Source organism: Lissotriton vulgaris, chromosome 12 (assembly GCF_964263255.1).
Source record: "Lissotriton vulgaris chromosome 12, aLisVul1.2, whole genome shotgun sequence".
Taxonomy (NCBI): Eukaryota; Metazoa; Chordata; class Amphibia; order Caudata; family Salamandridae; genus Lissotriton; species Lissotriton vulgaris.
Window position 1 is genome coordinate 738,845,592 of NC_141700.1, and position 12,676 is coordinate 738,858,267.

Below are 12,676 nucleotides of genomic sequence, written 5' to 3' on the forward strand. Positions count from 1 at the left end.
AGGCTAATCAGTGATTTGCTGAATATCAGGGTCACTATGGTTAATAAACTATTCTTCAGATGCTAAGATGTTACATTTGGCAGTGCTTCTCCAAGTTGTGTTTACAGTATAAGCTGGTGATAAGAATTTGTGAGCGGTCTAAAACTATGGCAGTTCACAAACTGGTGAAATTGCCACAGTCTTTGCTATGGGTCAGTGTCTAAAGGCAGACCTAAACTTGTTTAGACAAAAGTTAGGTATCTATACTACTAGTATAAAGTGAGAACAGAAACCTTTTGGCAAGGTAAACTCGGGACACAAAAGATGGCAGGGTGTCATTCTGACCCCACCACAGTGGCAACAGCCTCTTTTTTAGTAATGCCAATGCTACCATTATTTTTATAATAATCCTTTTTCTCATGTCTTGCTTATTCCTTATTCTTTTCGCTGCGCAATCGTTTTTCTCATTTATCCTTTTTGTTAAACTCTTTATCATGCAAGGTGATTGCCAATTTCCAAGTTTTCTCATGTCATGGCGGGCCATCCGAACCTCTCAACCACAAACACGTACTGATACAAGGTTCCATTTAAGCAGTTTATTTATCCAATGCATTTCGGACCCTTTCTGGGTCCTTCGTCAGGGAACATACTGTAAGTGATAATAACACATATATTAACAACCCACATTTAAAAACCACGAACTTTTTCTTAAAAAAGCATTCTTATTATGTGCAACATATTAGCCATAAGTGTTGTAAAACATCCTTCATGCTACACTGTCTCAAGTGCCCTTTTTCCATAGGACCCGTCTACCTAGCAATGCTCCCTTGAATTATTTAAAAGAAATCAGTCACACCTGGACTTCTTCACTCTCCCTGCGGGTCTCTACGATTTCATCACCGTTCTCTTTGCGTCCTAGTTCTACCCCATTATTTCCACACAATGATTTCCTTAATGCTAATGACAAAACTTAACGTTTCCCCTCCGCCTCTCATATATGCCGGTTCACTACTGCTCTGTAACAACCCCTTCCCTGATCTCGCCGGTTTCTTCATTTAACATACCTGCTTAACGGACGACATCTCTCTCTCCTCGGTAAAACTGGAGGCTATCCTTACTGGGTAACTCCCCTTCGTTTATCAAGCTTTTTAGCTAGCCTTCGTGATTAGGACCCGCCCCCTCCCTTAAACCCACAGTATACACCTAAAACATGGGAGAACAATCATTCTTGGAGTGACTACCTTTCCCATAATCCTTCTGGTATCTCTATAGCGATCCTAATGGACTAACACCACTACATTGAAAATTATTATTAAGTGTACACAATCAACTGGATGAGTAATGGTAAATCACCGGAAAATGTCCGCAAAAATTAATCTAAATGTCCATGGTAATATGTGCGTTTTCACATCTTTCGCTGACACGTTTAAAACAAACTTGCTGAATGAACCGCGATGATCTCCCTTGCATGCTGAGCTCGATATTTTGTCCTTGTTCTTGTTGATAAAGTTCATTTGTTCGCTGGGTGCTAACCCGGTGGGGCTAGATTCGACAAAATCACATAAGGAGACAGGTTGCACTCCGTTTTTTCAAAAACCATTTTTGTCACAAACTTTTTTCCAACCTTTATTTTAGTGATTGGCGTGTGTGGGCTTGGCACGAATCAGTGAGCACGCCAATCACTAAAATAAAGGTTGGAAAAAAGTTTGTGACAAAAATGGTTTTTGAAAAAACGGAGTGCAACCTGTCTACTTATGTAAGGTAAACTCGGGAACCACAGCGCCAATCCACACACCCAATACATTGTTGGAATCCTCAGGGTGTGTAGATGGACATAGGTGACTTAAAATAAAAATAAAACGTACATTAAAAAATAAATATTTACAAACAAAGTAGTCCCCTAAAACTAGCGCCGGCCGTGACGTAGCGCTGACCGTGACCTACACCAGCGTGATGACGACAGGCGGGGAGGAGCGGTGACGAGCGGCGAGGAGTGGCGCGGTGGCTCAGGTAAGGCGAGGCGGGAGGCGGTCCGGGCAATGTCGGGGCGGGCGGGGCCCCGGGAGTGGCGGTGAAGTCCGGAGCGCGGCTGAGGTAAGGCAGAGGCGGGAGGCAGGCGGGCGGGAGGTGGGAGGCAGGTGGGCGGGAGGGCGGGCGGGGGGCGCTATAGGCAATGTCAGGGCGGGCGGGCGGGCGGGGGCCCGGCCGGGACTGCACAAAAGCCCGAAATGCTACCCCCAGCCCCCTTCTGCCCCGGGCAACACCGGGGCAGGCTGCTAGTAACATGATAAAGTTGATTTGTCCATAACGACCCAGATTTATCAAAGGATTGCGTTGTCCTTCCATCACGCAGGGTTATATTACGTTATGTTAATTGTGATTTGTAAAGCACCTAATACCGACAGGTCTCTAAGCGCTGTGAGAGAATAGCCATAGCCCACCCTGCGAAGAGGAAGGTCTTCAGTTTTCTCCTGAAGGGAATGAGGGCTTGTTCTGACCTGCAGGTATCCCGGTAGCTTGTTCCACATCTGAGGGATCAAGATCGAAAAGGCTTGCCCCCCTTTAGTCGTGTTGTTGAAACGTGGGCAGGCCAACTGGCCTCTCTCGGATGACCGAAGGGTGACACAACGGCCAAGTAATACTTAAATTATATTTACCAAGCAACGCAATGCCACCCTTCGTGACCCTGTGTGGAGTGGAAAATCTGGAGTTTCCTAAGGATGGTCTAGTCTCTGCATTGCATTACAATCTGCCTGGAGGGTGTTACATAGGTGGAGAGTGGGTGTTGCCACGCATCCCCATGGCTTTTGGCACATTATCAAATTTACCAAGACAAGTAAACCTGGGAATGCATCAACATTGTACACCTTCCTGATGGGGGTGCAATGAGGAGAAATATCTTTATTTATCGGTAAAGTTTCCTATTTCTAAGTGTACTGCATCCTTGCACCATGACGTTAGGGAGCCTGCGCTGGTACTTGCCAGCTACAAGTGCCCCAGTATAGACAGAGCAGGAATATGGCATTTGTTAGTAAATATGGCTCATTCCAAACTTCTCCATTTGACGTAAAGCCGTAAATTGTCTTGATGCTTTGTGCTATGTCAAATCTTGATCTATCTTGCCAATGTCTTCAGAGTGGATGTACGTTGTTACAACGTATGCTTTTACCACGCATGCTGTAACAACGCAAGTTTTAAAACGCATTCCATTACAACGCATTACACTGGGGGGTGCTGGGTAGTGAATAGTTTAATTTAATATTCCAACACCAGTCCCCGTGGACACTAGGGAAGGTGTTGGATAGTAAATTAAAACTATTCCCTATCCTAGAGCGCCCCCCAGTGTAATGCGTTGTAATGGTTTTCGTTTTAAAGTCTGCGTTGTAATAGCACTGCGTGCTAAAAGTTGCGTCATAAAGGTTGTTCTCCCTTCATGGTATATATGCATAATTTATTAGAGTAAAAATGCAAAGTGGTTGTAAATGTGGGGGTACTTGTCCAGGCAAAGATGTGAAATCATTATTTGTTCTCTCTCTTTTTGTTTCTCTCATTTCAGGGCTCTGCGTGCCCTCAGATGTTAGAGGAAAATGAGAGACAGAACCAGTTGCATTTGGTGGGGTGAGTGGTGTAAAGAGAGTGATATAGCAGCCCCGGGTTTTTAAAATCTGGCCTCCAGGCAACCAATCTCTGGGACAGTTGCCCGTAAGGCCACTCCAGCCCGGTTCCTGTGACACATTTAGATTTTAACCAGTTTTGAAACATCAATAATTACTTGAAAAAGAGTAACCAGGATTGGGAAATATTATGTGATGTATGAGAAACCCAACCATATGGATTTATATGAGATTTTCCTCTTATTAAAATATATGCCAGGTCGTAGCTTTATGGGACACTAAAAATCACAGGCTTGTTGCAGAAAGTGAGTGCTCATAGGGTTTGGATGAGATCAGGTATCTGCTGCCAATCTAGCTCCAAAGGTAGCCCTGACTGAGCAGGACGTACATTTGATAAGGGTGTATATATCTGAATTACTGCAATGGAATAATAGTTCTCCTAAGTAAGCCAGACTGAAGTATTGGAAACATTTGAGGGGTTCTCTTTGAAGGCTGCCTGTAAAATATGACTTCAAATATTCAGAAGGTTATCCTTACAAAAAGTGGAATGCAGTTTCATAGTTTCATGGCATGCTGCAAAAAGCTGTGTCTCCTACTCAACTAACAAGGCTGTGGTTAGACTTTAGTTACCTCTTTCACTAGTTGAGGATTTCCACATCTCAATTACAGAACTTTATCAAAGAAATCTGCTTCAAGTTGTTTGAAAACATGTCCCCTTTGTTCTCTATGTTCACCCATGAAAACCATATGTTTCTTTTTTAACACCTTCTATGGATCAGTGCAAAACCTGCATCAATATCTCATTGTACCCTGAAGATATAATTAACAGGAATTGGGAAAGCCAATAGGTCTGACTGCCAGACTTTTGACTTTATCAACTATTGTCAATGATTGTTTTGTTGTATGTCTTTTGCAAACATATATTGGTGGGAAGCTGTTGGGCCCTTGTCAAATAAAACATAAATTGAGAAACAGAAACAAATATGTTTGGTCTCAAAAAGTACATACTCACATACCCTGGTACTGAAGGGAACTACTTTGTGGGTAGGCATGCTCTGTTTGAAAGGGCAGAATGCCATCACTCACAGTGAAGTTACCCAATGCCTTAAGTGAGTGACTCATTGCCCCATTCTCTATGCTGTACTAGGTGGAAGAAAAATTGAGAATGACTCTACATCAGACTCTCTTATCCTCCTCTACCCTCCTTTTCCTAACCCCTGACCTATCTTGAGTTCTCCTCTGCCCCTTTCTGCAAAACAGCTCTTGCTACCCTTTTTCACCCCTCACCCTCGCTCTTCATTTATTTCTAGTCACCCTACTTTTCTCTGATGACATTTATGTTCTTTCTTCCAGATTATTTGAATGTTCTGTACTCTGCTGCAGTCTCTCTCTAGCTGTCTAGATTCATGCATTTCCTTCCATTACTTATCCATCATCAACCATCATGTCTTATCTGTTTGTACTCTTATAAGAAAATGGGCTAGTAAGTGTACTTCCCAAGAAATAAGTCCAAAATCAAGTCAAGCGAGTTAAATTAAAGAACCTGGGCAAACCCTGGCAGCAATGGCACAGAGCAGAGAGGCATAACATAAAAGTGTGTAAAGTGTAGCAGCACCTAACCAATTAAAAAATAGAAATGATAAAAATCCCACAACTAGTTTCTAAAAATAGATACATATGTACTAAGAAAAAAGAGAACAAAGGAATTTAATCCAATAAGGGGAACTGGTAATTAGTCAAGTCAAGTCAAAGATTTATTGCATAATTAATTAAAATTATTACAAATTCACATGATAAAATAACAGAGCAGATTGCTAACGTTTCTTAAATTGCTACTTCTCCAGATTAAAATAACCTTAAAAAGTGATGCGAGTTAGAAAGCAATAGGAGGGGCTTCCTCTGACATTAATCAGTCTATCTCCGGGTCTCTTTTTCTTTTCCCAGTATGAGACCCTGGAGTTAGGGTTTCCCTGATAGGCTTTTGTCACGGTGTTCCCCCTGCTCACATTCTCTTAAGCGTTTACTAGCCTCCGCCATAAATTTAACTCCCCGGCAAATCAAAATTGAGGAGGAACCTCCCAACCAGCTTGTAACTGCCTGTCTGCATGAGCGAATGTTCATCTCTTTAAAAATGGATTTCAAATATTGTCGTCTCTGTCCTATCAGTGCCGGACATACACAAAAAAGATGGGCTAAAGTTTCGTATTTATACCCACAGAGTCGACATCGCTCCGACTGATAGGAATGTTTCCAAGAGGGTAATAAATCTTTTGAGACATGCATGCCCATCCTATAATTTGTGAAAGCTTTTTTTAAATGGCCATTGAAGTGGGATGTGAGATATGCATGAGGTTTTAGTATTGTAAAAGAGTTAATAATGGTCCAGCCATGACGACGATTTGCGAGGGAATATTTATCCTCCAAAAAGGATTTCTTTTTCGCTGCCCCGTTGGCTAGTCTGCTTAGGGTTGATTTGTCTGTCCCAGCTTTCCAGGCTGGTTCCAGGTTCAGCTTTTCGACGCACAGTTTCAGGTACTTCCCCCAAGTATTTCCAGAGTCGGTCTCCGCCCGTTGTTTGATTTCTTCCCAGCTCATCCAGTCCATTGTATCTGGGTCTGCAGATCGAAGTTTGTTACAGAATTTTACAAAGCCGCTCATGCTCCGGAAATACTGATTTTGCAAACCAAATTCCAGCCTGACTTGAGAAACCGAGGCGGATTTTGGGAGATTGAAAACCGCTTTATAGATTTTAATCTGTAGGTCGTTCAGAAAATCGGCCTCCTTACCACACCAGGTAACTAGACCATAGGATAAGCTGGGCAAAATTTGAGCTGTCATGACTTTTAATAGGTGCTTGTGGTTTGGGCAGTCCATATTTCCTTTTAAAGATCGATAGGCAAAGATCAAAGATTGGGCTTTTGCTTGAAGTACTGCTTTGTGCTCCTTGTGATTTCCACCTTTTGATATTATTATTCCCAGGTATTTGTATGAATTTTGTTCTTCCACTATGTCCCCCTTCGCCGTCCATTTGTACTTAAGTTTTTGCGGATCTACTAGGCGTACCACTTTTGTTTTGTCTTTATTTAATTCCAGCCGTTCCCGATCCAAGTAAGATGACAATTTATTAATGGCTCGTTGTAGACCGATAGGTGTTTTACTCAACAGAACTATATCATCTGCATATTGCAAAAAATATATTGGATTGTTAGCCAATAATGGGGGGTGATTTTCAGCCGATTCCAACACACTCGAGAGGTCAGAGAGAAAAATGTTAAACAGGGTGGGGGCTAGTACACATCCTTGTTTTAAACCTTGATGCGTAGGAATGCTCATGGTTGTACTGCCCCCATTGCCCAGTTTCACTCTTGCCCAGGTGTTCCGGTATAAGGCTATTATCGCTTGCAAGAGTTGATTTGGGAGGCCCCAGCATTTTAATTTGTCCCACAAGCGCTCTCTGTTCACCCTGTCAAACGCAGACTTGATGTCAATAAAGCAGGCATACAGCCGGGTTCCCTTGGCTACTGCATTGTCCATTAGGAGTGACAGGCAAGTTAAGTTTGTTATTGTCCCCATTCCTTGCCTGAAGCCAGTTTGGTATTTGGGAATTTTCTTGGTTACTCCTACCCAGGCCTGTAGCTCAAGTAGTAAGCAGGAGGCGTAGAGCTTAGCCTCCACATCAATTAAAGATATCAGTCTATAATTTGTTGGATTACGATGATCTCCATGCTTGAATATCGGGTGAATAATATTTCCTTTCCAGGATGTGGGAACGTCTGCTTGTTTGTATATGTGGTTAAATAAACAAGTTAAAGTCTCTAGCCACATATCTGGATCCTGTTTAAAAATAGCATTTGGCAGCCCGTTCGGGCCTGCGGCTCCTTCTGACTTCAATTTTGATATAATCGATTTTAATTCTTTTTTGTTGATTAAATCGGCCAGCTCAATTTCCCCCTTTGAGACTTCCTTGGACTCCGGTCTTTCCTTATAATTAGTTCCATTTTGTTTATCCTCGACTTCCTGTATGGCCCGTAAATTTTTCTCAGGGACTTGCTCTGTTTCTTTGTATAAAGATTGCACATGGCGGACCCAAATGTCCGCTCCGACTCCTGCTTCCTGATGGAGATTAGTTCTTTGATTTAGATCATTTATGATTCCCCAGAAGTCACGACTATTAGGATGTTTTCCCGCAATTAGGAGTTTGTTCCAAATGTTTTCTTTGTACTCGGCCTTTGCGACCCTCACGGCCTTTCTATAGATGCTCCTGGCCTCCCTTAGTTTGGTTTTGTTTGTCGCTATCCCCGATGTGTTATTTTTTTGACTGGCCAGTGCTCGTACCTCCTTTGCAACCTTTCTTTTTTTAGCTCTTAAGTCCATATTAAACCAGGGCTCCTTCTTACAATTGGCATTACTCTGGATCCCCGACCTTGCTGGAAACTTTTGCAGTAGATCCCATATCATGTTCTCCCAGTTTGAAACTCGATCTTCCTCTTTTTGTATCCCTAGTTTGACCAGCTGGGCTTTCACATAGGCCTCAATTCTGCCCAACCCTTCACCACGCCATTTTAGTTTTTTTTAGATTAAACTTAAAAGCATGGTGTAGAAGGGAGGTCATTATTGGCGCATTGGTGGGTGCGATGTTCAAACTTGTTATTTGGGGAAGGTGATCACTTTCCACTCGAGGTACTATTTTGAATTGATTGATGTCGGGAAGTAGTTCGTCACTTACAATAGTGTAGTCAATTATGGAGTTAACCCTGCCACTCAAGTAAGTGACGCCTGCAGGCCTGTCCCCCTTTATATTGCCGTTCAGGATTGACAGACCAGCTTCTTTTAGACTGGCCGCTAGAATTGTTCCACGGCTACTTATTGACCTCTTTGCCATCTCCGTGTTTTTACCGGCAAGGACACTGTTGAAATCCCCGGAAATGAACAGCGGACAATGTGAATAGGATCTTTGCATTGCTTTAATTAATGCCAGTAAACTTGCGTGTTTCTCCTTTTGTGACTTTCTGTCTGGGTGGATATAGACGTTGAATATAATGAGTTGCCACAATTGCGTCCCGGATGGCGAAGAGTCTGAAATTCTAGTCACTTGAACCCAATTTAAACCCACATCCAGCTCTTCTGATAACCAATTATATCTTTGGGCTTTGTAAGTCGATAAACCCCCACGAGGATGCCCAAAAGCTGAAAGGCGTTCCGCAAAAATATGAAGTTCTTTAAAACCAGGGATTGAAGTTGGTATTAGTTTCCATGACTCCTGGATTAAAATTATGTCTTGTTGTTGAAAAAAACCCAGCGTTACATGATCCTGCGCCATTTCTTGAAAGCCGTGCACGTTCCATGAGCAGGCTGAAACGCTTCTCAGCTCTTTTGCATTCTGAGGGGGCCTCTTATTATACATTCCCGAGTTTGAATCAGGGTTAGGTAGATTTGTTGCTCAGGACCATGGGTATCCAAGACCAGTCTGTTTTGTCAGAGATGTAATGACCGGGTGCTTGCGGGATGTCTGACGAGGATAACCTAGAACAAACAGGAGAGGGAACTGGTAATTAGATTTTTTAAAGCTTTAGAGCAAAATGCACCATCAAAATGTAAAACACAAATTGTTGATTGTGGTTGACTGGGACCTAAGCATCATTTCTGGCTTAACTTGTGATGGAGGAGAACTTGACTATCCCAGCGGGTCATCCCAGTCAAAGATTTTACCTTTTGATATAATCTAAAAAATGATAATCAAAATCCTTGGGTCAAGGTTGCAGGCTGTATTTGGTGAAGTTGTCTAGTCGCTGGAAAACCATTTGGATGCGGTCCAGGTGAACCAATTGGTTCAGGGCAAAGAAGTCAGACCAGGAAAAATTCAAATTTTGTGGCAGATGAAGTCATCTACTTGTGCAGATACTTTTCATGGCTTTGCCCTATGAGGATTCCTACCTTCTGGCTTAGGGCCTAATTATGAGTTTGGCGAGCTCCGGCAGTGCGAAATCTGATGTTGAATCGCCTGCCTGATCACTGCTCAGGACTTTTCTCCTGGTCTGGCATTCAGTTCTTTGGTGTTCCCACGGTGGGGCCTATGAAATAGGCACTGCAATGGGAACATCAAAATCAGTACCTGCTGCAGTCCATGCCGTGCAAGTACTGTGGTGCATGCATACATGGGGGCAGAACATGTGCCCCCCTGTATGCATACCCAGGCCCAGAGGCAACAGGTGGCCCTGTAGGGCCCCCTTTGTTTTCTCCCCTCCACGGTTTTCATGGTGGTGGAACCGCCATGAAAATGGCAAAGAGGAAACTCGTAATATGCTTGGGAGGACCGCAGCAGTCCTGCCAAGCATATTGTAGCCTTAATACCTAGTCGCAATAGGGAAGTTGGTAGACCCCTGCAACCCTGCGGGTCTGGTGGGCCATAGACCACTAGACTCATTATAAGCCCCTCAGCCTTTTTTATGGATCTAAATCCTCCAACAGGGAAATCCTTCTTATAAAGTCCTCTTGTACCTGGGCTCCTTTGCCGTGAGGTCCCGCTGATGCTGTAGAAGTCTTGGAAGTTTCAATTTTTCAGACTTTCTAGTGCAGTCTATCCTGGTCCTTTCTAGGGTTTTCAGGATCTCAGGGATGGTACTTTAGGGTCAGCACTCAGTACAACAGAGGCCACTGGCTGGGCCCAATCCAGTTCCAGTTGCAACTGGTCAGCTGCCTAACCCAGCAATAAAGGCCTCTTGCTGGTTTTTGTGCAAATTTAGCCTCACAGGAGATCTGCCAAATAACCCTTAGAATCCACTTCTCCGGTCTGGGTACACGTGGGAGCAGGTACAGCCCTTCAGGTCTCCATATAGACAATCCTGTTGTGACAAAAGGGTAAGCCATGCATGCATCAACTGCTCTGCACTCTAAAGTCATGCACTCCATTTTCTTTGAGTCTAGGACACAAATGATGAACCCATGGAGGGGTGTGTGGAACAGCAGGTTTGTGTAAAATTAATTGATTGAAGATTGATTGTAAACTTTGTCGAAAGACAATAGGCAAGATTTTTTAAAAAGCTTTTTGCAAGACTTTTTTTCAAAAACTTTCATTTGCGAAATACATCTCAAACTAAATGGAGATTTTGGTTGTGTTATGCTCTTGCAAAACTATTTTTTATATTAAAATCGTGCCCCTTGTGTTTTTTTTTATTTTGTCAGTTTCATGAACTTCCCAAACATTGAGAAATGGTACCATAGTTGTCCTGGCATGGTCATAAACAAGTTTTCCAAAGTTACATATATGTTACAAATACATTGCCAGTGTTTGGATTGGGAGATCAGTAACTGCACAGAATACTTAATCAAGGCCACAGGGGATGTAGAATAATTCTATTCTGCCAGGAGTGAACCAGTGACTGGTGAAACTGACAATAATAAATAATGTGAACAAACAATTTTGCCCCTATTATCTCCCCTTCCTCATTATTTTGATGGGATGAATACCACAAGCTGGTTATAACTGCCTTTGCATAAACAAGATTATGTCATGTGTCTTTTGCCCGCAGGGCTGATTTGAAACCAATGCTAGAGTAATGGTAAATGGTAAATGTAATTTGCCCTGTTTTGCACCTAATCATAGGTCCTAATACCTCATTGCTGTCACAAAACCTTTGAGTAAAAAAAAAGGAACACATGTGACTTATAAATGTGAATGCAGTATTACAGAAAACTTGCAAACCGGTATTCATCCTATATAGATCACATGCTATCAACAATAAAATGCCAGAATCATATTTTGCATATTTGTAATTTGCTGACGTACAAGTGATTTCCACAGGAATCAACCCACCGGAGAGTGCATGATTCGCAAGTGAATTAACACGGTGTCCATTGCCATGAACCAAGTCTTGGTGGTTTTGCTGCTGATACTCTCTGTCCTCAGCCAGGCCGCGGCTCAGGCACAAGGATGTTCACTTAAGAGCCCAAAAAGGACCAGATATAGCCAGGATGGAGATGTCCTCATTGGAGCCCTCATTCCCATACACATCAACTGGGAACAGCCTATTTACAATTACACGGAGCCTCTACAACGACCACCATGCCCTGCGTAAGAATTGGCTTGTACATACATGTGCCACTTGTATCTCACTGCCATCTCTTTGTGATAATATTCGTCTATGCCTTAGTGTGTGAATGTCTGTACATGTGTATATCTCTGCAATGAATAGCAACCTAATTTGTTATTTTGTGTCTCTATTCCTCTGTGTTAGTGTCTGACTGCATATTTGCTTATGAAAGTTGCTTTGATTTTGTAGCCTGTCCATTATTCAGTAATACTTTAATGTAATGCTTTAAAGTTGTAAATGCACTGATGTGTTCAAATACAAGTGTATGCTTTTACGACAGCCTATACCTGTGTGCCTCTGCAAACTGCTAAATGCATGTTCTTCAACATCTTTATGTGGTTGTGTACCTCACTGTGCTTTAGAATATTTTTCTCCAAACAACTCTGTACTTTTGTGTGTCTGCCTTCTTGCAGTCTTGATACAGATAGCTTTAGACATCTGTCAAAGTCAGTAATAGTAACCAGTACTTTAACCTATATCTAGAGAGTTCTGTTGGTCTGTCTTCTGCACATTAGTGAATGACTTCCTTGCCCATTTGAACTCTTCGCCCCTGATTTGTTAGCTTTCCTTCCTATTCAATTGCACTTCTTACCAGGTGTCAGGTGGAGATGAACTCACTGTAGATGGTGGACACAGCAAGGGCATGTTGTGCCATTCACTGATTCACCCAGTGCTGAGTCTCCTCAAAGGGAAGAGCGGCTGGCAGTGTGTGAAAGTTTACTTGTGGCTTGGCGCAACGCCTTGTGCATGTGGAGAAGAGACGGTAAAACGATACCTGACTATAGGACTGCATTTCCCAAGAAAAGAGACATTATTAGGTGAGTAAGTCACTGTAATTCATACAGGAGACTGCTATTTAAATGTTTCCAGTACTCAAATACACAAAGCTTGTTCCACTGCAAGTTAATCTAATGCAATATTGCAAATCAATCAAGATCTCGAAAAATGTGATTCTAAAATTCTGTAAGGCTTACAAGTAGTTCTAAAAAATGT

At 42.6% G+C, this 12,676-nt stretch overlaps 1 protein-coding gene across 1 annotated transcript in view; it reads left to right on the forward strand.

Moving 5' to 3' along the window:
• The window catches only part of LOC147678469 (extracellular calcium-sensing receptor-like), a 265,477-nt gene that overhangs the window by 64,271 nt on the left and 188,530 nt on the right, over positions 1-12,676 (forward strand). The window contains exon 3 of the mRNA XM_086945648.1: positions 3,536-3,597. Within this exon, the coding sequence (XP_086801774.1) occupies positions 3,536-3,597 (62 nt within the window). The remainder of the gene's footprint in view (positions 1-3,535; positions 3,598-12,676) is intronic.